General features: G+C 37.2%; 1 protein-coding gene and 1 long non-coding RNA gene across 3 annotated transcripts in view; one reads left to right on the top strand and one right to left on the bottom strand.

Moving 5' to 3' along the window:
• LOC136825723 (cubilin-like) overlaps positions 1 to 19,274 on the top strand; it is a 75,747-nt gene extending 56,473 nt beyond the window's left edge. The window contains exons 23-35 of the mRNA XM_067082518.1: positions 7,517 to 7,582; positions 7,913 to 8,120; positions 8,477 to 8,604; positions 9,146 to 9,238; positions 10,068 to 10,275; positions 10,595 to 10,722; positions 11,481 to 11,573; positions 12,430 to 12,637; positions 13,729 to 13,856; positions 14,558 to 14,638; positions 16,150 to 16,357; positions 17,137 to 17,264; positions 18,249 to 19,274. Coding sequence (XP_066938619.1) covers positions 7,517 to 7,582; positions 7,913 to 8,120; positions 8,477 to 8,604; positions 9,146 to 9,238; positions 10,068 to 10,275; positions 10,595 to 10,722; positions 11,481 to 11,573; positions 12,430 to 12,637; positions 13,729 to 13,856; positions 14,558 to 14,638; positions 16,150 to 16,357; positions 17,137 to 17,264; positions 18,249 to 18,268 — 1,697 coding nt within the window. The 3' untranslated portion in view covers positions 18,269 to 19,274. The remainder of the gene's footprint in view (positions 1 to 7,516; positions 7,583 to 7,912; positions 8,121 to 8,476; positions 8,605 to 9,145; positions 9,239 to 10,067; positions 10,276 to 10,594; positions 10,723 to 11,480; positions 11,574 to 12,429; positions 12,638 to 13,728; positions 13,857 to 14,557; positions 14,639 to 16,149; positions 16,358 to 17,136; positions 17,265 to 18,248) is intronic.
• LOC136825731 (uncharacterized) overlaps positions 1 to 27,898 on the bottom strand; it is a 583,078-nt gene that overhangs the window by 66,241 nt on the left and 488,939 nt on the right. The gene's annotated exons all lie outside the window — the stretch shown is intronic.

Raw genomic sequence — 27,898 nt, 5'->3', positions numbered from 1 at the left:
ACGACAAAAGCTGAGCAATTAGCTACAAAGTCCACTCTTAGATGAGCTAATAGCCCTGTGGAAAGGCTTTCTGGAAAGTCCTTGTGACAACAATGGAGAGTTATCCACATTTTAGATCTCATATATTGAAATATTGGCGGGGAGGGGGACTGAGGATTGCTCCTCCAACGCGTAAGAACCATGATCCATGGTGCTCTACCTCTGATAAGATGAATTATGACATGTACCTGTTCCCTCGCTCTCCTCAGAAGATGAGCCTTCCAGAGGAAAAGCCTTCCATGTATGTACAGGGCTAAGATCACAATGTGGAAGTTGTGGAAAACTATTATTAACAAGTTTCGAAAGTACGAAAAGAAAGTATGGAAAGCAGCCTTTGAATAAATATATACATGTTGCAATCCATTGGAGTCTATGTTAAGGAACTGACGAACCTACCATTTGAACGATTTCAATTCTGTAAGCTATTGCAGAAGCTAAAGGTTGGTGTGACTTGACAGAATAACATGGAAAATATCATAACACTGATGAAACTCCAAAAAACTCTCCATATGAATTTTTTTTCCTCTCAGGGATAAGGATTTTTCTGCAGTGTGACGTAAATATGGAATATAGAAACAATAAATTTTCAAATAAATTTTTTTGAGAAAACCGTGTATTTGCACAAACCTTTGCTTTTACTGAATTCTCCCAAACATGATTGACTCGACTGAAATTGGGCACATTGCTGCGAGGACCATCGATGACAGCTTTTGTTAAAACTTTTTTTTTTATTTTGGGTAAAAGCATTTCATCTCATCGTTCATAATGTCAAATTTAAATGTTCAGGGATCAATGATAACCACATATCATTAGGTGAAATACAGACGTTTTACTTTTTACTGGCCACATTTCAAACAAGCAGTTCTAAAATGTATGATAGCACATAGAAAGGTACCAATGCCACAATGCTATCTCACATTGTCTTCCCCTAGAGATGTACGAGTATACCCCATCAAAAATCACGAGGAGCATTTTCCCCTCAGCTGGTAGCGACCAGTCGTACTAGTAGGGTCTCGGACTTCAGTGTTGAAGACAGATTTATGAAAAAAAAAACTAGAGGAGGAAATTTCCAAAATATATTTAGATTAAGATGAACGAACAATCTCCATGGAAATCGAACACTTATCATAAGAAACGTCGGGAAAACACTTTAAACGATCATGCAAAAGACCAATAACAGGAAGAGGAGAGTTAAAGGGTAAGTGCACCGGCAACAAAAAATCCGCATACTGTCAAAAGACTGACAGGTAAAATCAGTGAAATAAAGCTACTCTTCATTATGTCAGAATTTAAATCCATTCCTGTTGAGCAATTACTTTAATAATGGAAGCAGCTCGATTAAAATGTTGCAAATCAACTTAATTTCAAAGTTTTCAAAAGTTGAACCTCGTCTATATCACAGCTGGAATCATAAAGAAGGACCGATTTTTGACACCCACCATCACTATTTTTCAAGCAGTTTTCGCTCAGGCTACTTCATGACCATATCGAAAATTCAAAAACGAATTAAAATGGTGATGAACATGACATACGAAAGAACAGACGCCATACCTAATCAACAAGCATGGCTTCTTGTATAATCACTAATAGACGGGAAAAATTAAATTTATGTGATTTCCATACAAAAATTAACCACGACAAAAGAAGCAGTGAGCCACAACACAGCAACAAACGAACTATTATTTATGTGAAAATAAATTATCTATGTGAAAATAAAGGTGTGTGTGTGTGGATACATTCAAAACTTTCAACTGAAAACCTTGGAAATTTTATCAAAAACTTGCTTCTCACGTTCTGATATTTAGAAATAGAAAAAAATTACGCTAAAATGTGAAAGGTGGAAAAAGTCTGTGGATCGCTATTTAATTCCTTATAACCTAATATTATTCATTAGCTTATTTACATCTGAAGCATCCAATTACTCAAAGCGTAAGTTTGGACCGATATGGTATCTTTATAACGGCCCTCTGAAAGGGCGCAGGCTCAGAAATTGACATATATTTCGTGGCACCATCAAAAGATTCCATTCGAGTTATCAGATAATCAAAGAGCTTCACCTTCGAAAGTGAAAGGTCAGGCCAACTCAAGTGCAGGTCACACCTGGCTATCTATGACCTACAGACGTGGAATTCGCCTGCGAGGATATTCAGTCCCTCTATAAAAGAAACGGGTATCATCACAGTCCACGAAGTATTTCTGTCCAGAACTCTCTAGGCAGAACTCATCATCATGGCTCGGATGACAGTGCTGCTTTCCTTAGCCGTCACGCTGCTTCTGCTGCTGGCTGGCACTGAGTGTGCTCCGAGGACGACAGAGGCACCGGTGAGCATTGGGGGGGAATTCCTAAGTCTTTTTCTGTTGCCCGAACGGAACGTGATACGCAGTAGGTACAGACCCAAGCATTTCTCCGTTATCCGAGCTTGTTGTTACCACTGTTATTAATCTAACATTTTTGTATTTACGTGTTTCTTTTTCTGCTTTTCCATTTTCCTCGATGAGGTCTTAAAAGGCCATAATAATTTTGCTTTTTTTTTTATTCCGTTAGAAAGTCAATTGTGGATTTCTACATCTGACCAAAATTTACAGGCTTCGTGAGTGACAACGAGAGATTGGATTTCGCGAGAGATAGGAATGTAACTTTTGGGGAGATGGGACTTCTGGGGATGTGGGTTTGGGGGTGGAATGCGCATCCTTTAGGGAGGCTTGCTGTCTCTAAAACATCTCGTTGCTAAGCATGTAACTGAGCAGCATATGAATAACGATCACCTTCTGTACAACCTTAAATAAAGTAAAAACTACTGAGCCTAGAGGGCTGCAATTTGGTATGTTTAATGATTGGAGGGCGGATATCAACATACCAATTTGCAGCTCTCTAGCCTCAGCAGTTTTTAAGATTTGAGGGCCGACAGAAAAAGTGTGGACGGATAGACAAAGCCGGCACAATAGTTTTCTTTTGCAGAAAACTAAAATTCGCGAAAGAAACTTTGTTTAGCTTATGCGCTCCAGATTTACGTCTATGACATAAAAAAAAAACCGTGGAAGTTTTTCATACGACATGCTTTAGAGCTCATTCTTCTGATATTGGCAGGCTTTGTGTTTGAGAATCCAGAAGTCTCATTCCATGATATGTTTAGTTTTCTTGCTTGTTTTGTAGTACCTTTGCATCTGTAGTTACATTACACAACACAGTGAAAATAATGATACAAGAATACCAGTGTTTATATAACGACCTTATTACAAATTGTTGCATTCAATATTATAGGAAAAACAGCCAAAGCCATCGGACCACAAGGAATCCACTCTCCCTCCGGAGACAACAAAGAAATGGCGCGAAAAACCTCAACAACGACAGGCGATGAACTGCAGCGTCAACGCAGGTAACTGATGCTGTACTTCCTTCATCCTATGAACTTCATTTATGCCTGTTTTTCTTCCATGTAATCTTAATATCTATACTTCCCTATCACAACGTACAACTGAATTACAGTCATTTACACCACAAGCTTTCTTCTTCCTTGATTAATTATCTCCTACATCCTTGTACAAGTTTCATGACTTTCAATCACTTCAATATTCAATAACTCATTTCCTGCGCATGGAATCCACCCACACCCAAGAAATCTTCCTGCAACATGCCCGTGAAGTACTTTCCACGAAAATCATAACCATGAATTCATCATGAGGGTCCTTCTCTTAATCTTATTGAATTCTGAAAGCTACACATCTTTATGAACTAAAATCTCATTCATGTCTTATATTACACTTTGAAAACTCTGTTACACATGCAATTCATTTCAGCCTAACTTTTCACAAACACTCTTTTCCTTTCAACGGAAGGCTGGAACTCTCTTACCTTTCTCCTGTCATCCAGAATCATGTAAGTTTCTCGGGTTTAATATACAGATATAAATCTAGACATTTTCATTATAACTCTCTGTTTGCCAGCAAGTTTACTTAGAAATGGGTTGAATCTACAATAATGAAACAGGAAAGCAATATCCTATACAAAAAGTTTGTAAATTTCTAATTTGTAAAAATAACACTATATTATACAAACCTTTATATATCGAACACAAATCTGAAAATGCAGGCTCTGCTAAACTGATATACAGACATACTTGAAGAACATTCTTAATGCTCTTCTAACCAAGAACTGTCATCATCAAACTAAACCTCTTCCATCAGGTCAAGTAGTGGCGTCCTCGGGTGAAATCGGGATAGGATCCATTGGAGGAAGCTACAACAATAACGAGTATTGTGTCTGGGAGATCGAGGTTCCCGAGGGACTGGTAATTCAATTCACTTGGGAGTACTTCGACCTCGAGGGTCCAAGTTCTTACTGCCCTTATGACTACGTTGATATTGCAGACTATGAAACTGGAGAGAGCTTGACGTAAGTATATATATGTGTAAGTGTATGTTACTAACAATGTCATAAGTGATGGTGCAACCCAGACTGGAAAAGAAGACTACAAGAATGGTACAAGACCAAAGGTCCAACTGCTGAGCCAAAAATAAAGAAGTAAACAAGTAAAAGATCAACTATAAAAGAAAAGTATCATAGCAAAACAAACAACAAATAGGACAGATGTAATAAAATATATGTGGCTCAAATAATGGACAGATATTAAAATATATACTCAGTGATATTATTGTACAATATTCCAAATAAAGAAAAGCTCAACCTAACAGGTTAGAGTAACCGTAATTCTAGGAACTCAAAATTACATACTAACGACAAGTAACATAATAAAAACTATTCCAACTAAGGATAGTGCCCACGTACTCTGCAAAAGAGCAAAGGGCTTATCCTTTTTAAGTACAACTTAGGTAACAAATAATAAAACAATGCATGAGATTATTGTAATCTATATAAATTTTGCGGCTGAATTATTAACGAAATAATCCAAGAAAAGGGAGAGTGGAAGTGAAAGTGAAAAGTTAGAGACAGGAAAATATCAGAAGCTGCAGAGCTGAGAAAAGGGAAAACGGTCGTAAATGGAATGTGTGGACGGTTCATGTTTACAGATTGACTGACTGATTGACTGATTTATAGATTTCAAGCATACATGCCAAGCACTGGGGCAACTGAGGCCATTTAGCGCTGAAGCGGAAATTGACAGTAAAAGGTTTGAAAGGCGTAACAGGAGGAAAACCTCGCAGCTGCACTATGAATCAATTGTTAGGAGAGGGTGGGCAGTGAGATGGAAGAAAGTGAATATGAACGGAGGTACAGTAAAAGGAATGAAAGCAGTTGCAGCTAAGGGCAGAAAGGACGCAGCAAAGACCCTACATTGCACCGCATGAGGTGCACTGACGGCACTAACCCCCTACGGGGCATGTTTACAGATGACACAGTACCGTTTCGTGACAGTGAAGAGAAACTGCGGAAGCTACTGAAGGAGTTTCAGAATGTCTGCAATAAGAGAAAGCCGACAATAAACATGAACTAGAGTGAGGTTATGAGAATAAATGGAAATTAAGAGGGAGCAATGCATGTTAAATATAACTGCTGGTGGTGCATTTGCTTTTTTGTGCAACTAATTGCACCCATAGAGATGTGCTCCTTTCCATATTTTTTTTTATCTTACCTAATTTATGCAATAGAACAGGTTTTTTTCATAATTTTTATGCTTAAAATATACAGTTGCGTATTGTTCTAGGTGTTTAAGGGTAAGTGTATATTGTATTTGGAAAAACGGTACAATTACCACATGCCTAAAATTACTGCAGAAGCCTAGAGAGGTTCGGGCACTGACTGATTTATCATGCTTATATCAACTAACTCGGGAGATGTCTAAAGTTCACATGTGTAATGACAGAAAAGGTCGGCATATTAGAGTCTCCTTCATTAAAATAATGTTCTGTCAGTAACTCACTCATTAGTGACGTTAATGCTTTCGGGGCATTTATGTGGGGTTACAACACTGAAGTTGTTTGGCTCAACTTGAAAAGCATCAGTCTAGAATAAGTCATCAATATGGCTCTCCTACTACTGAGGTTTTTCAACATTAAAAACTCCCCATGATGACATGTTTTCACGATAAGTTCATCAAATAGCTTTAATAATCAAAAGTAAACAATTGACATGGAAGGTACTCTTATTCATTTCAGTACATGAGCTTCTTAATATGTAAGCATTCCAAGGACTCTACTTGAAATTGCCATGGATGATTACTGTGACTTTTGTGATGATCCTTTATACTTATAATGGAGATCTTTAATATTACCATTTTTCTTCTTTTATTTCTATTGTACGATTTCACTGACTGTACTTTTCAACAGATAAATAAGTTAACAGTGCAAATCTCACAGGCTAACACTCCTTTTACTGGATTAAAGGAAGGTTTGTGTACAAAGAGACATGACTTTTCTTTTAAGCAGTTAGTTATCTCATACTCTTTCTGCACATAAACAGAGAATATGATATAACCCACTGTTCGAAAGGAAAATGAAAAATAACCTGCAATATCAACGTCTTTTCCAGCGGAAGGATTTGTGGCAGCAGCATTCCACGGTCCGTCAGGAGCCGTAGCAACACGGCTACGGTGACTTTCAGCAGCGATTATTCTGTAACGTTACAGGGATTCAGGCTTCAGTTTGAGGCTATCTCAGGTAATTCTCTTTTTAGGCTTTCGGCCTAAAAGTGAACGTGAATGCTTCACAGCTTCATTTGCAAATGTATACTAGATAAATTTTATATAATCATAATGACAGCCAGTTGAGGGAAATGTTAAGCGTGCTCTCCAAGGGACATCAATTTCATTCCACCCGCTACAACAGTCCTTCCACTACGGGAGGCTGGGCTGCGACATTTATAAATCCACAGTTAGAGACAACTCTCTTTACATCTGAAGCTGCTGACCTCAGACAACGGCAACATAACAAACTAAGGTTGACTTGCGACACGAAGGAATAAATAAAGCCATACATAAATGACACTAAAACAATGACAGTCTTCTCACAGGGGTCACTAAGTGTGTCATGAACACTGCTTTGTAGCTGAAGTTTATTTAGGCTAGTGTAATTTTTTTTGCAGAAATCTGTTTTTGAATATGTCAGACGTCTATTAAAATAGGTCTATACAATGTCTATGATGGTCTCTTCCTCTATTAAAATACATTGGACTAAAAATAATTATTATAAAATATGGCAGCGTGAAATAAAACATGTTTTATAATCTGCAGTTGTCGTTGGAGACGGGTTTTTAATAGATATCAAAACAAGAGAGCGAATCATTTTTGGGTAAATTCATTCCATACGCGTTTGCCTACGTGCATGATTGGTCGTAATCTTATTTTTCAGCACTTATCGTAAGCAGAACCAGTGACATGTTCGAGTTACTGCACTAGGGCAAATGGATCTAAACATAACGGCAGACATATGTTCAAACACATTTTTAATACAAGTCATTACAAATCAACTCTATTGACACCAACAACCGTTTCAGATCAGTTTGAAACAACCGTTCCAACAGAGACATCAACAACGGAGTGGTATGACACAACTCGACTACCACAGATGACCTGCAGTGTCGAAGCAGGTAACTGCTAGAGTGAAGGCAGTTCAGATTACTTCAACGGCAATCAGAACTGCCTTTAGTCCTGACCTTTTCCTTGCATTCTCTCACAGATACGTGTCTGTTTTCTGTATATGTTTGTCTTGCAAAATCACTTAAAAAATCAAAGCATTTGTTTCCCATTGCAAGCTCCTTTGTTCTGTTTTCACAAAATCTGAAAATCAAATATCTCTTTTCTCTCCAATCCCTTTCAAAAGCACAAAGTAGTCCTCATATGACACCTTCCCATTAAGTGTATTCCTCATGCTCATCTATCCCAGAACTACTGCCACCATACCAAATCTCTTCCATCAGGTCGAGTAGTGGCGTCCTCAGGTGAAATCGGGATAGGATCTATTGTAGGAAGCTACAATAACAACGAGTATTGCGTCTGGGAGATCGAGGTTCCCGAGGGACTGACAGTTAAATTCACATGGGATTACGTCAGTCTAGAGGGTCCAAGTCCCGGATGCCCTTATGATTACGTCGATATTTCTGAGTATGAAACTGGAGAGAGCTTGACGTGAGTACATAAGTATATTATCGTTAAGTACTCTTAATCATTAAACGTATGTAACTGAGATGGAAGGTACTCTCACTAAATTGAGCATATGTGATTACTGATATTCGGGTATTAAAAGAACACTGCTTGCAATTACTATGGATGATTACCGCAACTTCTGTAAGGACCCTTCATGTTTATAATGGGTCATTATTCTCACAACTTTTCTTCTGTATTCTCTACTGTACTACTTTCCTGAAATTCAGTTTTGCAGCAGGTAATCCCTGTCATCATGAAAAAACCACTGATCAACAAAGAATATGAGATAAATAACTTGTGCAAAAGAAGATAATCTTCAAAATCAATGTCTCTTCCAGAGGGAGGATTTGTGGCAGTAGAATTCCAGGGGCTGTCAGAAGCCGAAGTAACAAGGTTCGGGTCACTTTCAGCAGCGATTCTTCTGTAACGCTGCAGGGATTCGCGCTTCAGTTTGAGGCGACATCAGGTAATTCTGTTTCTATGTTTACAACTTCAAATGAACTTGAATATCACATAGATTCAATTGGAAGAGCATATCAATCATTTATGCATTTTATGTATTATATAAGGGATCGATCTCATCTCACATGTCTACAACAGCCCCCTTGCTAAGAAAACGTCTGGTTACAGCAGATATAAATCTATGACTAGAGGCCCTCTCATTATACCTGAAGCTGCTGCTTACCTCATCCGACAACAAAATAGGCAATAAGGTTGATTCCCGATATGAATGAAAAAAATAAAAATACAAACATATAAAAAATATGAATAACACTCTTTGCATAGTGTCCACGAAGTATATACTGAACCGGTTTGGTAACTAAAGCGTAATTAGGGTGTTATATTTTGTGGGATAAATCTATTGTATTTATTATAGGACGAGTCACTGGACTACGAAGTGTAAAATATGGCTAATGCGTCCAAACTTTAAGGTACACATCTCTATAAATATATATTAAGTGCAACTTATTATGTATCAATTCTACTGCCAACGACAACCGTTTCAGACCAGTATGAAACAACTATACCAACTGACACCACAACAACGGAATGGTATGAAATAACTCTGCTACCACACACGAACTGCAGCGTAGATACAGGTAACTGCTGTCTGACCTCCACGGTAATCAGTATTCCCTTCATTCCTGATTTTTTCCCTTGCATTCTCAACTGTTACAAGTCACTCTTCCAAACTTATTTGTCTTGTAAAGTCACTTACAATTCAAAGTTCTGTTTCTAATTACATGCTAATACTGCAAAGGTGGCGTGAAGTCCATAATACTTAGTCTATTGTAGATTTCCTACTACTTAGTCCCTTTTCATATAATTTTAAAATCATATACCTCTTCTCTTCAATCAACTTTCAAAAGTTAAAACTTAGTCCTTGTTATGGCACATTCCTATTCACATACTCATAGTTTTAGTTTTCTGTAAAAGAAAACTACTGAGATGGCTATTTGTCTGTCCATCCGCAATTTTTCAGTCCGCCCTCAGATCTTAAAAACTACCGAGGCTAGAGGGCTGTAAATGGTATGTTGATCATCCACTCTCCAATCATCAAACATACCAAATTGCAGCCCTCTAGCCTAAGTAGGTTTTATTTGATTTAAGGTTAAAGTTAGCCATGATCGTGCGTTGGCACGGCTATAGGTGTCAAAGACACAGGCTACCACCGGGCGGTGGCTGAAAATTTCTTGGGCTGCGGCTGACAGTTTCGTGCAGTACAGAAAACTCGATTGCGCCGAAGACACTTGGGCGCATTTTTTACTTTGTTATTCTTACAAATACTTGAATCGAAGCATAATCTGTCTTGAAAACAATTCTGGTTAACTTAAAATCAAAGAAACGAGAAATGGATAAACAGACATAATTAAGAGTATATCATAATGCTCACCTGTCATAGAAATCATACCAAATCTCTTTCATCAGGTCGAGTAGTGGCGTCCTCAGGTGAAATCGTGATAGGATCCATTGGAGGAAGCTACAGCAATAACGAGTATTGCGTCTGGGAGATCGAGGTTCCCGAGGGGCTGATAATAAAATTCACATGGGATTACTTCGGTCTAGAGGGTCCAAGTCCCGGATGCCCTTATGATTACGTCGATATTTCTGAGTATGAAACTGGAGACAGTTTGACGTGAGTACATATGTATATTATCGTTAAGTTCTCTTAATCAATAAACGCATATAACTGAGATGGAAGGTACTCTCACTACTTTGAGCATATGTGATTACTGATATTCGGGTATTGAAAGAACACTGCTTGTAATTATTATGGATGATTACCGCAACTCCTGTAAGGACCCTTCACGTTTATAATGGGTGATTATTCTCACAACTTTTCTTTTTTGCAGCAGGTAATCCTTGTCATCATGAAAAAACCACTGATAAACAAAGAATATGAGATAAATAACTGTGTAAAAGAAGATAATCTTCAAAAACAATGTCTCTTCCAGAGGGAGGATTTGTGGCAGCAGCATTCCAGGGACTGTTAGAAGCCGAAGTAACAAGGTTCGGGTCACTTTCAGCAGCGATTCTTCTGTAACGCTGCAGGGATTCGCGCTTCAATTTGAGGCGACATCAGGTAATTCTATTTTCATGTTTACAACTTCAAATGAACTTGAATATCTCATAGACTCAATTGGAAGAGCATATCAATCAAACTATATGCAGAGATGTTATATATTTTATGTAGCATATAAGGGATCAATCTCATCTCACATATCTACAACAGCCCCCTTGCTAAGGAAACGTCTGGTTACAGCAGATATAAATCTATGACTAGAGGCCCTCTCATTATACCTGAAGCTGCTGCTTACCTCATCCGATAGCAAAATAGGCAATAAGGTTGATTCCCGATATGAATGAAAAAATAAAAATACAAACATATAAAAAATATGAATAACACTCTTTGCATAGTGTCCACGAAGTATATACAGAACCGGTTAGTAGCTAAAGCGTATTTAGGGCGTTATATTTTGTGGCATAAATCTATTTCTTGTGTTTATTAAATGACATGCCATTGGGCTACGAAGTGTATAATAATCCAAAAACGTCGATCTAAATATTCTATAGGACTGTAGTTGGAGAGATAGGTTTTATTTTGACAAAAAACCGTAATTTTTATTGTTTTCTGAGACAGATGATTGCACATGTGTGTTTGTCTACATGAATGATTCGTTATGATGTTAATTTCTAGCGGTTACCTTTTACACATCCAGGGATATGTTCAAGCTACTAAAATATGGCTAATGCATTAAAACTTTAAGGCAAACATCTCTATAAATATTTTAAGTACAACTTATGACGAATCAATTCTACTGCATGCAACAACCGTTTCAGACCAGTATGAAACAACTATACCAACTGACACCACAACAACGGAATGGTACGAAATAACTCCGATACCACACACGAACTGCAGCGTAGATACAGGTAACTGCTGTCTCACATCCACGGTAACCAGTATTCCCTTCATTCCTGATTTTCCCCTTGCATTCTCAACTGTCAAATGTCACTCATTCATGGTTATTTGTCCTGCAATATCACTTACAATTCAAAGTTCTGTTTCTAATTACATGCTAATACTGCAAAGGTGGCGTGAAGTCCATAGTACTTAGACTATTAGAGATTTCCTACTACTTAGTCCCTTTTCCTAAAATTTTAAAATCATATACCTCTTCTCTTTAATCAACTTTCAAAAGTTATAACATAGTCTTTGTTATGGCACATTCCTATTCACATACTCATAGTTTTAGTTTTCTGTAAAAGGAAACTACTGAGATGGCTATTTGTCTGTCCATCCGCACTTTTTCTGTCCGCCCTCAGTTCTTAAAAACTACTGAGGCTAGGAGGCTCCAAATTGGTATGCTGATCATCCACCCTTCAATCATCAAACATACCAAATTGTAGCCCTCTAGCCTCAGTAGTTTTTATTTGATTTATACTTAAATTTAGCCATGATCGTGCGTCTGGCACAGGTATAGGTGCCAACAACACAGGCCACCACAGGGCTGGGGCTGAAAGTTTCATGGGCCGTGTCGAAGAGTTTCATACAGCACTATACACTGTAAAGAAAACTCGACTGCGCCGGAGACACATCGGCGCATTTTTTACTTCGTTATTCTTACAAATACTTGAATCGAAGCAATATTCTGCCTTGAAAACAATCCTGGTTAACTTAAAACCAAAGAAATGAGAAACTGATAAACACACATAATTAAGAGTACAGCATATCATAATGCTCACCTATCACACAACTATTGCCTTCACACCAAATCTCTTCCATCAGGTCGAATTGTGGCGTTTTCAGGTGAAATCGGGATAGGATCTATTGGAGGAAGCTACAACAATAACGAATATTGTGTCTGGGAGATCCAGGTGCCCGAGGGACTGGTAATTAAGTTCACGTGGGAGTACTTCGATCTAGAGGGTCCAAGTTATAATTGCCCCTACGACTATGTTGACATTTCCGAGTATGAAACTGGAGAGAGCTTGACGTAAGTACATATGTTGTAACATTATTTAAGGAGATGCTGCAACACAGGTTGGAAAAGGTGGATAATGACCACGTATATTGCAAAAACCACAAAGGTGAATTAACATAGCTATATCCAGTATGAGAATAAATGACATAATTTATAAAACGATGCAAAATACAAATATGTAATAATTTTATGGATGGAATAATTCAGAGAGAGAAAATACATGACGTATATACGAGAAGTTAGTGATAAGAAAATAGAAGGTGCAATGGGGGAAGAAAACATTCACGACTGGAATATGGGAGGTTCATACTTGCAGATGTTACAGAACTGATTACAGACAGTGAAGAGAAACTCCAGAAAGTAGTGAAGATGTATCAAAATATCTGCAAGAAGAAAGCTGATAGTAAATGTGAGTTAGCATAAAGTTATGAGGAGAAATGGAAACTAGCAAGGTAGAGCAAAAAAATTATAAATACAGTTGCAGGTGGTATATTTGCTTATTTCTGTGTTGTGAGTTGACCCTTCACAGATTTGCTCCCTCCCCCAATATTTTTCTGATCTTTACCAACTGATTCCTTTAGCTGTGTTGGAAAGATTATCCTTAACCTGTCCTAAAGACTCTTCATAAACCTAAGAGAGCATTATTTTGGTTAGTCCACAGTTCTGAGCTAAATCTCTCTTTACTTGACAAGATTGTTTAACACAAACCACTCCTCATGTCCCCAATCGGCAACCAAAAAAAGCTCCTCGTCAAAGGTCTACAGAACAGCTTTAATTATTTTAAGTACACAACTGAGATGGAAGGTACTCTAATCAATTTCAGCAAATGTGCATATTATGTAAGCATTCTAAGGGTTCTACTTGTAATTGCATGAATGATTACTTCATGCTTATAATAGACGTCTCTATTCTTTGCAGTTTCATATATTTATTTGGTATTACTTTTCCCAAAATTCACTTCTCAGCAGATCAATATCAGTTATCACGAAAACTCACTGGACAATACAATACACTTACTGGGTTCAGTAAAAGTCTGTGCACAAACAATATGAGAGAACAACCTGTTTGAAAAAAATAATCTGCAAAAACAACGTTTCTTTCAGCGGAAGGATTTGTGGCAGTAGCATTCCACGGTCTGTAAGAAGCCGTAGCAACATGGTTAGAGTGACTTTCAGCAGCGATTATTCTGTGACGTTACAGGGATTCAGGCTTCAATTTGAGGCTCTAGCAGGTAAATCTACTTCTAAAGTTTTCAGCTTAAACTTGAGTGATCCATAGTTTAAATTGTAAATGTATATTAGCACATTAATTGTAAATGATATTTATACCCTGTTGACTGAAATGTTACGCATGCTTTCTTGTATCGAAGCGACCAATCTCATCCACATATACCAACCCCTCTGCTTTGGAAACTCGGGTTACGACAGATATAAATATATGACTACAGGCACATCTTTATTTATATCCGCAGCTGCTAACCTTACACAACAAGTACAGTACAACTCAAGGCTGAATTCCGATATGAATGAACAATAGGGTAGTGTATATTTAGGGTAGTGTATCTTGCTGCCTAAATCTGCTTCTCGTATCTATCATATGACGATTAATATTGATTTATGCAGTGTTTACGCTGGTGACCTGTTCAATCAATTAATTTTGTAGTTAAGGAGTTAAGTTTTTATCTAGATATTAAAACAGGAAAGCGTACTTTTTACAATTTTTTGAGACAGCTATCTGCATACACGTGTTTGTCTCCATAAATGGTTGGTCAAGATCTTATGAACAATAAGCAGTTTCCCTGAACACTACCAGTAATATATTCAGGCTACACTACAGCAAAGGTGTCAAAACATAAAAATGCACATATGTACAAATATATGTTAAGTACATCTTATTATGAATCAATTGTATTGCAAGCTATAACCGTTTCAGAAACAAGCGTACCAATAGAGACATCTACTTCGGACTGGTATGAAACTCAGTTTCCACGGATGAACTGCGGTGTCGATACAGGTAACTGCTTCCTTACTTCCACGTTAATCAGAATTACCTTTATCTCTGATATTTTCCTTGCATTCTCAACAATGACACGTCACTATTTCACGTATACTTGTTTTGCAGAATCACTCATAATGAAAGCTTTTGTTTCCCATTACACAATAACACTGAAAATGTTGTGTGCAGTCCATGCTACATAGAGTATAATAGTTTCTTTTCTCCTCAGTTCTTCTCACGAACTCAGAAAATCAAATACCTCGAAATATAAAGTTAATCCTCTGTACAGCACCTTCTAGTCTGCATACTGAAACCCTTGATTTATAGCGACGCCATAACCTGCCTTTAAACCGGTGCGAAAGTTTGAGTGTGAATAAAACAACTGTTGATGACTGCCAGTCGAGAATATATATGCAGACGATAGAGAAATAATCTTATAATGCTCTGTAAAAACAGCGGAAGACTAATGCTAATAATATAAACAAATTTGCCCAAAGGAAGAAGAAACAAAGTCTTAAGCAGGAACCTTGCAACACAAAACTATCACTTAGTAAAGTTTCTCAAGAATAACTGAATATTTTGAGTCACCATAGCAAGGAGTGACGTACTTTACACTGAAGCATCAGAATTCCATATTGCCCCCATGTAATCAAACTATTCACTTTATGCAACATTAAGCAGTAACATCACATGGTATTTACTCAGTTCTAGTCTAGTTCTTTTCTTGAAAAACTTTCTCAGCTGTAGAACTCATGACTACCTTATCGCATCCATTTCAAAAACTTTAAAACTTATTGCATTAATTTCAAAACTTTAAAACTATATCATCTCTATGCTAAGCGTGATTCATGAAAGTAAATAATTTCAGTACAAAATAACTGACATTAGTTTGTACACTTGTAAAAAAAAAACAAAAATCTTGTGGATGATTTTTTTTTTTACTTTACCCAGCTAGGTACTTTTTCATTAACAAATATTTCGGAGTTCTTTGATCTGGGTTGTTACTAATTTCACGAAGCTCCCAAACTTGTATATTCAGTCAATTTAAAACTGAATCACTGCAACTACTATGATACATTTTTTCACAAAATCTTATGGAAACTGATGTCTACATATAAAATTTTGGCCACTCTTCCCTTCATCAGAAGATTGGAACTATCAGTTATCCTATGTGATCCAAATTCCCTTAAACTTGATTTGCTCAATAAAAGATTTCTCTTAGCAAGAAGTTATCACAACGAGGGATTGGCTATAGCCTACAGTGCATCTATAGAGAGAGGACACTCTTGGATACTATGTGGATAAAATAAGATATTTATATTCCAGAAGAGATCTGAAATTTAGTACCAATACGTGAAAACAATGCTTTCGTGTAGAATACCTTAAGGTACTAATATTGCGCCTGACTCTCTTTGTTGTGGCAAATTAAAACAAATGGACGGGAAAATTCATAAACTGGATTATTTCAAGTATTCCTAAAGATATCCTAACCAAGAGCTAACATCCCCACACCAAACCTCTTCCACAAGGTCGACTGGAGACAACTTCAGGTGAAATAGGGATCGGATCACAGAATGGAAGTTACGCCAATAATGAACACTGTGTCTGGGAGATCCAGGTGCCCGATGGTATGAAAGTTGAATTCCAGTGGGAATACTTTAATCTAGAGGGTCCAAGTCCAGGCTGTCCATACGACTACGTCGACATTTCAGAGCAAGCAACTGGAGAGAGTTTGACGTAAGTAAACTTTATTGCACGTCATTACTAACGTCCGATAATTAAAACAAAGAAAACCTAATCCAAAGGTTTATACTTTTTCCACATGCTGGGATATATATTACAAAAAATGTATTTTTAAGTGATGTATCGTCTCCATAGATACATCTGCATTTAGTTTCTGTAATGCTAATCGCTTGTCAGGATTTAGTTGAATTTCGCCTGGAAATGATATCAACATCTTTAGAACTAACTTACAGTTAGTAAAAACACATCATTGTAACGACAATGTGTCAGCTTTTCCCATACTCACATAATATGTGCTCTGGTGGTTGTGATGAATGCTAAAGAAAAACATTCATTGTCTGTCTACTTGTAACATCAGTGACACAACAAACTTGCAGCGTACAGCATGATACTCCAATTGACATGGAATAACACGAAGAGTATTCCTGAATAGGTCCCATCTCTGGTGCAAAGTCGTATACACATGCAACACAATGATAGAGCAGCTGTGATATAGTGTCTGAGTGCTAATCCCTCATTTTGTATCTTTTCCCCCACATGCCCCAACAAACTGAACTCTTGCAAAATGTTGTCTTTATGAATTTATAATATAAATTTCACCAGATCTAAATGTGCAAGAAGGAGCCCTTGTGTCAATAAAACATTGTTCTTAACTATAGTTCTCACTGGACAGAAGACTTTTGGTGTAGTCAATACAGGATGTGTGCCGAGAATATATGAAATAATCAACAATTTCACAAGATCTGTAATTAATCTGCAATAATCTATTCCAGCGGCAGGATTTGTGGCAGTGAAAGTCCGCCATCTGTTACAAGCCAGAGTAACACGGTCGTGGTGACTTTCATCAGCGATGCTTCTGTAACCTTCCAAGGATTCAGACTTAACTTTCAAGCTATTCCAGGTAACCCTCTTTTTATATTACCATTTAAACTAAAAATGAATAACAGAAATTTAAAGCTTGGTTATTTAGTATCTAAAAGACATCAAACTCATTTCACACACGTACTCTGACCTCTTGCATATTCGATATAATAAAATATGCATCAATGACCAGAGATAGTCTTCGTTATAACTAAGCTGCTTGATGTGGACAGCTGCAAAAACTTAGACGACATCCAAAATTAATAGATATGTAAATAACTAACAATAAAAATAATGACTAACAGTATTAAAAAAAATATAGATATCCTTGTGTGAACTGAACCTGACGTCTTTTAGATTTCAAGGTTAAAAATGGAGAGATCTCGGTTCACAAGCCGACCTACTGCCCACCAGTCCACAAAGCTATAAATGGTTACCTGCAGCTGCTGGGATCAAGAAACTGTAAAAACAATGTGTATGCACAGAAACACACACACACACACACACACACACATATATATATTATGTATGTGCCATCACTATTTTTCTAAGTTAAGTTCGAATCCTGGGAGGGAAATTCAGAATTAATATCTTCGTTAAAAAAATAAATTTCGAAAACTAGTTGGGATGAGTTTGTAACATGTTCGTTGTATAAAATGAAAATCAGGGACTAAATAATCCCCATTCCCAGCTGCCACATCCCAATTTTTACAATTTTTATTAAATTCATATTGGTAATTATGAAACACCAACGTTTAAACACAAAGTCTGTGCTTTTCACATTGACCTGAGCTTACGAATATGTCTATAATTGTTTTCATTTGTTGTTCACATGCAAAAAAAAAAAAAATTGTAAAAAAAGTTTTCACCATACGGGAAATATCATACCTGATTAATCAAACCACGACAAATAAGAAGGACTTGTATGTAAAAATATTCATTTTCTCTGAACCCAGCACCTTAAATGTCACAATTTCAACTTGATCGATAAAAATATGATAATTGCTGTTTTGTTTCATGACAGGTGGTGTATTCATCTCATAAACCAATTCACAAAGACTACAACACCCAAGTCAGGTGCTGCTGACAGGACAACACCCTAAAATAAAAACAAGTAAAGAAAAGCCGAATGGTGGAACTGGAGCTGGCCACCTGACAGAGCTCACAAGAACTGGGGACAAAACACCTTACGAAGATCTTCCACTCCATCCGAAATGCTACCGCATGAAGTAGCTTCTTAAATTAACAAGAAATGACTCCATTCACGACTCTTTTAAGTGTAACTGGCATATTATTTTAATTTGCTTCATGTAAACATTTGTCACCGAAGAAATATAATAACTAGGTTTAAATTTCGTGAGTACTATGTATGAGACTTGATTTTTAAAAACAAGAAAATCCACTAACTGGCCACATGCAACTTTCGCCTACCACGAGTGGAATCTAACAGCTGAAGAAATTCCCTCGGCAATGTCTTATTAAATTGACCAGTTGAATGATTTATTTATGTAACTTGGCGGTGAACCATGGTGACTGGCATGGACTTTCTTTAATAACCAATGTAAAATCGTGATCCTGTCCTGCATTTATATGCCAGATGCTTCACTCACAGTTACAAAAAGGATTCAGAATTCCTATGTCTAAGTCTCATAGTCTTACGGAGTCACATTTTAAGCATAGGGGAGCAGTCTTACTTTGAGCGTTGTTTAATCAATTGAAAAACATTTCCAAGCCCATTCTGGAATTTTAATGTTACTTATTGCCTAATGACAAATACGCACTTACTCTTCAATGTTTTACCCCTTTTTGACATCTAGAACGTAAGTATATTTAAAAGATCATAAATATGTTAACATAAGTCAGACTGACTAAAGTACTATGAGCTCTGAATTAAAATAATTATACATCTACCTGTGACCTCACATAATATTTCCTCATCAAGTCTTGATAAATTTTCGTCACAGTAACTGGCAACCACATCTATTATATCATGTCCGTCTGACATCAAGAAACGCCCCCCCCCCGCCTTACAGCAATAAAGAAAAAATGCTACTGGAAAGTATCTCATTATATCCTTATTTGTCACACGTATAACATTTTTCACCTGAAGATCACTCATGAAAGTTTGCGAGTTTGATTCAAGGCACCAGAGAAGAGAAAAAATCTACGGTCACGCACTTATGACGTCACACGTCGCACCTAAACAAACATTCAGTCTAGCTTGCACTTGGAAAGCTTTAAATTGACCCCTCTTGAAAATAGCAGATAGGGAAGTTTTGTGTTTTCTGGTGTTCCTCACTTAACAAAACTGGTTAGAAATAATTTAACTGGTCCGGGTTCTTTACGAATAATGTTACATGAATGAACGAAATCAGATCATGGTCTTGTTTATAAAGTAAATGAGAAGTATTTAAATCCGTCACATCAACAGAGAAAGCGCGTGAAATTGGCAGTGCAATTATTATCAGGATCATGTACTAACTGAGTATCAAAACTGGAAACAAACGTGATTTTCTTCATTGTAGTGATATAATAAACAAGCAAGAACATTGCATAAAATAACTAAGATCATGAGTTGCATGAGAGTTAAAAGTCCTGTAGCGAAAAGTCTATTAAAGTTTCAGAAAAGTATAATTTTGTCACCGAAGTCAATACCTGAAAGCCTCACATAAAGGTCGAGGTTAGACCAACATTGCCTTGAACGACTGCTCGGGTGTATTAGGCAGGTGATTGGTCACCAGTTTCAAGTTTAGGTTCACAAAGTTGTTGTTAGTCAAGGAAACTCAGGATTCAGTGGTAAGTATAATTCTGCAACAACTGATGAAATATCTTGAGAATCTACCAGTGGCCATGAGATGAAAAAAGCACGTGAAAAGGAGTTAGTCTTAGAAATATGATTAACAAATATATACGAAATTTACATAACGACTTCGAAAATGAAGTTTTTAGATGAGGATGAAGTTCTGAGCACAAACACGGAGATGAAAAAAAAATGCTGACGAGTAACTGAAGAAGAAGTTCTTAGATCTACTGGTGGATATATTACCTAAAAATTTTTTCATAAAATACCAGGAATTACAAATATTAAATTAAGATCGAATGCATTAATCGGGAATAGTGGTATACACCTTGTGAATTTGTTCTTATTTACTAAGTATGCGAGAGACCTTTAACTATATACAGAGTAAGCCTTTTATAAGGAAAACAGTGTTTGAAAAGTCTTTGCTCTGAAATATATACAAAGAAAAAGTGTGAAAGTTCCTAGTGAAGTGTTAATTTTCTTTACAGGAACTGCGAATGTTTTAGGATGAGATACCTTAATAATTTAACAAAGAACATGAAACGGGATGGTCAAACATGTAGGGAATTAATAAACAAAATGAAAATTACAATATAATACTGTGCATTAGTCTTTAAAAAGACAATGTGGTTTTATTTACCTTTTATAATTTCAGTTTCCTCAAAGCTCGTCTTGAAATAAGAATAGAATTCCTAACCATTTAACAATTATCTTTGTACAGAAATGAAACATTATAAAAAGATTTTCAGCGTTTCTCATCTCATTCAGACTTGAGAAAGGAACAAAAAAATGAATTTGGTATCAAGTAGGACCACGGTCTTTTCCTACACCTTGGGGAAAGTGACGTAGATGAGGATTATTTTGAGACCTCTCTGGCTGCTGACCTGGTCTTTCTAGACCGCAGACATATCTATCTTGAATGGGGTCAAAGGGTGAGAAGAACGATGATAGTATTTTCCTACTTTTTCCTTGGCCGAGAGTTGCTTAGTATCATGTTCAGCCTCAGCTTCTCGCCATCAAGTGCAAATGAGCGACAACGGGAAAGCACTGCTGACCACAGTGGATGCCCAAAAATAATTTGCCCTGCAGAATGTACACCTGGGTGAGGCGTGTTGCGAATCTCTAAAAGACCTAAAAAGTGCCATTAACAGTAGTTTTCATAAGTATCTAATACCCTTCAAAGACACTTCAGCATGACCATTAGACTGTGGATTATGTGGACTAGATACAGTATGGATACTGTCAAAGCATTTGAGACGTAACTTTATTTTGAGAATTGAAAATTGAGGTCCTCCATCCGGCTGTAGTCTAATAAGGACTACAACATTTCAGAAGCACTTGCGAACTACTAGGATATTGCCCAGACACGTTGCACTGCTGCCATAAGCCCAAGTTTGTGGTCAGCATGAGAGACGATCACAGAGCATTATAAAAACATTGTCTACTGTGAAAATAAATCCACCGCGACATCCTCAAAGGTTCTTGAAGGTGGTGGCTCTGACAACAGTGGTTCCTGAGGGAGTGATGAAAGCAACCTTTGACAAGCTTCACGTGCGTTTACTGTTTTTTGTATGTCACTTATGATACCTGTCAAACCATGCAGTTTGTCGAGGTCTTCTGGTTCCTCACTGGAAGAGGGGGTACCGTTCTCAGCTAGCACTCTGCTGGCCTCGCGTTCGAATCTCCGACCGGCCAATGAATAACTAGAGGAAGTTATTTCTGGTGATAGAAATTAATTTCTCGCTATAATGTGGTTTGGATTCCACAATAAGCTGTAGGTCCCGTTGCTAGGTAACCAATTGGTTCTTAGCCATGTAAAATACACCTAATCCTTCGGGCCAGCCCCAGGAGAGCTGTTAACCAGCTCAGTGGTCTGGTTAAACTAAGATATACTTTTTCTCTTCGTAGCTTTTACGCCATGGTAGGAATCATGAAGTCTGACGAGCACATCCGTTTGTTTCACGGCAAGCATTATTGCACTCTATATAGAGAATCATTGCATACTATCTATAGAGAATACCGCAAGTCCATCATCAAAACGAAGTCCATCTCTCACCTTCCAGTAGCACATAAAGAGACGCAGGAACTTTTTTCCGATTGGAAGGGATGCTGATAATTTTCAGCCTCTTCAGCAGCATTACGAATTTCATGAAGGAAGGGGTCCGGAATTTATAAGACTTGACCGTCAGTGCTATTAAAATCCACGTCATCCCATCATAATATAGTACCGTATACTACATTTTTTCACTGCATATTGCTAGAGATAAAAATTTTAATTCATACTAAGCATGACTTGCTCATAGCAGTGGTTAACTTTTGTGATTTCTTTCTTCCTTATGAATATAACAGTCAAGATGCTCTTCTTAACTAAGTTGCAGATTAGAACAAATGGCAATATGTGCTACAGAAAGATTTTTAAGAATAGCTTGATTAAAAAAATATGACAAATATTTTTTCATGTATCCCGTCAAAAAAGGGTATTATATATTTCCAGTTTATACTAAAAGATGAAAATTGTAATGTATATTAAGTCTATTTCTTGGCCCAAAAGCACCTACATCTGCCCATCTATCTGTCATTTGTTCTCTCACAAAAATTCTAATTCACATATATTTAGTAATATTTCAGGAAGAATTTAGCAAGGATTACTTGAATTCACAGATTCTGCAGGTAGTGTTGTTAAAGGAATTAAATGTAATTCAGCAATACAACTGAAAGAGGACAGCGGTAAGGGCAAAGTTTTATACTCCAATTGCTCAAGATATAAATGAAACCTTAGAAATTAACTATGCCCTCATGCTGAAGAGGATTCTGTGTATCTACAGAAGATTTATTAATTTCCCTAACAGATCCGCAATTTGATAAAAATCTAAACTTAATACTAATATCCAAACATATGATAACCTATCATACACGTGTCTCTGCACCATAATTCTTCAGGAAAGCGTTCATAAAAATTACCATTTCAAACCTGTACTTCATAACATCTATCGATCAAATACGTTTATTAGTCTTTTAGTGATGTTTAGCTCAATAAAAAGAGCAATCAAAAAGATTATTTAACATCAGTTTCAAAAGCAATTTACGATACATATGGCATTTAATTTTAATTTTTGAAAGGACGAAGTGGTCCACGAGTCAGGACCCCAATTATGGGACACCAATACCACCTGGCAGAATGATTCTTTGAGTGATATTTTCAAGCTATAAGCCAGTAGTGTGTGGTGGCATTTATGCCAAAATACACTTCAGAATTATACTTTGTACAAAACAGAGCACTACTACTTCAAACCAGATTATCTCTCTTAATACTGATGGTTTGTCTTAGTAAAAGAAAAATGGCTGGAGTATAGCTCAGCCCAGGTGTTTTTCAAAAGGGTTTTAGATAACATCTACGCAAAAATGATCTATTTGGCAGAATCCGTGAATTCAAGTATTCCTTGCTAAATTCTTCTTGAAGTACTACTAAATATATGTGAATTAAAATTTTTGTGAAGAACAAATGACAGACAGATATATATATATATATATATATATATATATATATATATATATATATATATATATATATATATATATATATACTGTATATGTATATATATATTTAGTACATTCTTCTGTAAGTGTTTTTCACAAGCAATGTTACTGTGATTTTTTTGTGTAATGTACTCTGGTGGTGGGACATTCCTGCACATTAGAGGTATGAGAAGAGTAGAGTAGATTTATAGCTAGGGAACTTGAATCCCTTTGCTTCTGAATGAAGACCTTAAGAACAAGGAATCTATTGAGAACCAGTGTACCATACACTGGAAACATGATGACCTTTTATATGGGCCTGCAGACTATGAATTCTGGAAAACATTACTTGAGGCTGCCAAAGTGAGAAACTATGCCACTAATTCAGACGCTCCTAAACAACTTGGTGAAAAAGAAGTCCCAAGAATCTCCTATCGGAGAAAACGCTGGACACCTCAACGTGGAGTGAAACTTCCGACTGAACAGGTCAGAAAAGGAAATCACTGGCAGTGAAGCTGTAAAGAACACCTTTACATCTAAAATTGCCAAGGACGATATAATCATCAGATGCTCAGGTGTACTATTACGGCTGACCAAACAGTATGAGAAAGTGCAACCCAAAAGAGTGATGAAAGTATTCTGGCATAAGTAACAGACATATTTCATGTTATGATGTTATTCCTGAATAAAAAAAAAAAAAAAAGGAACCTGGGTGCAAAAAGAGTGATGATGAGACAGACAGGTAAGAATGAAATAAAAGGGATAAAAGAGGATTATATAGACCACTAGCTGACCAACCCGGCGCTGCCTGGGAAAGCTCTGGATGACAACCGATAAACTCTCTCTCTCTCTCTCTCTCTCACTCTTTCCCTCTTTATCCTCCCTAACAACCCCTCTACTCTCTGTCTCTCTCTCTCTCTCTCCTCCCCATTCACTCTTTTCCTCTTTCTCCTCCCTATCACCCCTCTACTCTCTCTCTCTCTCTCCCTTTACTGTTAAGGTAGTTGCTTCAATTACATCGCTCCACATTTTTGACATCATATATTTCAACCCATCTCACCCACCATTCCTGTCAGGGCTGAATTTTGACTTAAAGCACATCGGGACTGTCACTATTCATCTCAGCGACCTCGAAAACTATGGATTAGACACACATATCTGTCATTTTTGACATTTTATTTTTCACCCCTTCTCAAACTGGGCCCCCTTCCTGTCGAGGCTGAACTTGGACTTAAAGGACATCAGGAGTGTCCCTATTCATCTCAGTGACCTCGAAAACTATGGATTAGACATTAATATATGTGGTTTTCGGTTACTTATACGTCACCCCCTTCCCACCCCCACACCCTATGATGCCAGTGATGTACTCCACAGTATTATTTTCTAGATAGTAAGTCATATGTATACCAAAATGATGTATGATAAACCTGTAGAGTTTATTTAGTTACTAAGTCTATGGGCAGAACTAGCCCCGTTTCAGGGAAGCCCTTCCCAACCCCACCCCCTTTGGTGCCTGTGATGTCTTACCCCCACAGTAGTCTTTCCTAGGTAGTAAGTCATAAGTATACCAAGTTTGGTAGAAATTGCTCAATGCGTTTCAGAGTTATCCACACACAAGCATATATACATACATACATCCATTTATATATGTATATTGATTAGCAGTAGATCAGAATGATTATAAGTTCTCATCCTGTCCTGTAACTTAAATCTTTCATATTTATTAATTGAGTTACACTCCTACAGATTTTGCAATTTTGCACATTCACGGGACACTTGAATCTGATTGGGCAATGCAGTGAAATTATTTCCATACAACAAAGGAAAATTGTTAATGATTCTTGAAAGTGCATCAGAGAGGATGCTGTCTTTTGAAACAAACTTTAGAGAGTCTGGAGCCCCAAAGAAATTAATTTCAATGGGATCATACATCAAAACGTCATCACAATAAGATAAAGCATTAGGCAGATGCATGTGACTCATTGGATGGCCATTCAATCCATCTAATGTAAAAGACAGTGCTCATACCTTCATATTGGATTAACAGGTTGACTTGTTGTTGGAATGCCCTCTGAAAATTCAGAAACCTTGATACAACGCTAAGGGCCTCTGCTCTATTCAGTCATTTGTTGAGGCCAGGATATATGTTGACATATTGTTAGCATCAAAGACCAAGGCACTTCATATTTCCTTACACAATAGCAACACTGATGGGAAATACTGAAAACATCCAAACAATCAACAGGCTTGGGCATAGCGAGTCTTATTTTCAACTAAAAACAGAACAACACTGTTTTAAGTACTGAAAGGTTAGTAGCATCTTACTACCAAAGAACTCTACTTCCAAACTCCATCAAACCTGCCTTCACCAATCTTGGATGAGGCAACACTGACATACTTGGGGAACTCTCACTAGAAAGAGTAAAACGACAGCATTTCAAGTTATTGTGGACCACATCTACAAGAGCTGATCTTCCACTGAAATAGAGTGACTAATCACCTTTGAGGGCCAAGAACTGAAAATATATGTGGCAGGTGTTGGTGTGGGCCCACAGCCCCTCACAGCCAAGATATACCCTGCCAAGAGACCCTCAGTGAGAAACCTGAATTGATTGAGGACACTTGTAAGGCAAACATATCTAGAGAATCAGACAATACCAAGCTAGACTGGTCTTAATATCTCGGTATACCTGTAGGGTATTTGCCAATATTCAATTCATCAGTCACAAAATTGACAGAAATATTTAAAATATTCTACCAGAGGTAATCAGGAAGGATCTTGACCTAAAAAAACTGTGGAAGATTTGGATCCAACAATTAGAAGAAGCCACCAAAATTGTTAGGAAACAATGTACTTTCATCAACCTTCTTCTGAGATAGGGATATTCTGCATCATATGTTACAGCGTAGACTTCCTAGGAAAGTGATTTCACGAAGAAGGTCTAAAAGACTTGTCTAGATGATGGAACTCTTGTAGCAAAGTCCATAAGTGGAGTCCCTGATATCAATCAGTCCAATACTGCTGTAATGGACTACAAGTGCTTAATCCTGGATTAAGGAAAACATTCCACAGATCATGTGACTGACATGGTCACCGACTTGAAACATTAAAAGCTAAGCAATTAGCTACAAAGTCCACTCTTACATGAGCTGATAGCCCTGTGGAAAGGCTTTCTGGAAAGTCTTTGTGACACCACTGGAAAGCTATCCACGTTTTGGATATCATATACTGAAATGTTTGGGGGGGGGGGGGCGGCTGCGAATTGCTCCTCAACCTAAGAACCAAGGTTCATGGTGCTCTACCTCTGATGAGTTATGTCATGTGCCTCTTCCCTCATTCTCCACAGAAGATGAACCTCCCAGAGGAAAAGCCTTCCATGTATGTAGACAGCTGAAGATCAAAATGTGGAAGGTGTGGAATCTATTAGTAAAAGGTTTTGAAAATACAGAAAACAAAAGTGGAAAGGAATCTCTGATCATATATATACATGTCACAGTCACTGGGGGGGGGGGTCTATGTTATGGAACTAACAAACCTAAAATTTGAATTATCTTTATTCTATAGACTATTGCTAAAGATTAGTGTGGCCTAACAGAACAGGGAAAACATCATAACACTGATAAAACTCCAGAAAACTCTCCAAGTAAGTTTTTTACCGATTGTGGATAAGGATTGTTCTGCTGCTGTGGCGTAAATATAGAATATACAAAAATTAAATTGTTTAATAAATCTTTGACAAAATCATGTATTTGGACAAACCTTGGGTTTTTACCGAGTTTTCTAAAATAAGGGACAGACATTTTTCTAACAATGAAATGATTCAATCTTCTGAAATTGGGCGCTTTGCTGCAAGGACCACCGATAACACCGACTATTAAAGAATTTTTGGAATTTTGGTTAAAAGCATTTGATCTCATCTTTCATAATGTCAAATTTAAATGTTATAAGGGGTCAATAACAACAACATACCATTAGGTGGAATACAGACGTTTTACTTTATACTGGCCATATTTCAAACAAGTTTCTTACTGAGCAAAGTTCTGGAATGTAAGATAACACAAAGAAAGGTACCAATGTCGCAGTGCTATCTCACATTGTCTTCCCCTGGAGATGTTTACCCCATCAAAAATCACGAGGAGCATTTTCCCCTCAGCTGGTAGCGACCAGTCCTACTAATAGGGTCTCGGACTTCAGTGCTGAAGACATATTTATAAAAAAAAAAAAAATTTGAGAAGCTTCCAAAATATATTTAGATTGAGAAGAATGAACATTCTCCATGAACATCGAACACTTATCATAGGAAACGTCAGAAAAACACTTCAAACGATCGTGCAAAAGACCAGTAACAGGAAGAGGA

This window comes from Macrobrachium rosenbergii, chromosome 39, assembly GCF_040412425.1.
Source record: "Macrobrachium rosenbergii isolate ZJJX-2024 chromosome 39, ASM4041242v1, whole genome shotgun sequence".
NCBI lineage: Eukaryota > Metazoa > Arthropoda > Malacostraca > Decapoda > Palaemonidae > Macrobrachium > Macrobrachium rosenbergii.
This window is presented reverse-complemented; position numbering and strand designations above follow the sequence as displayed.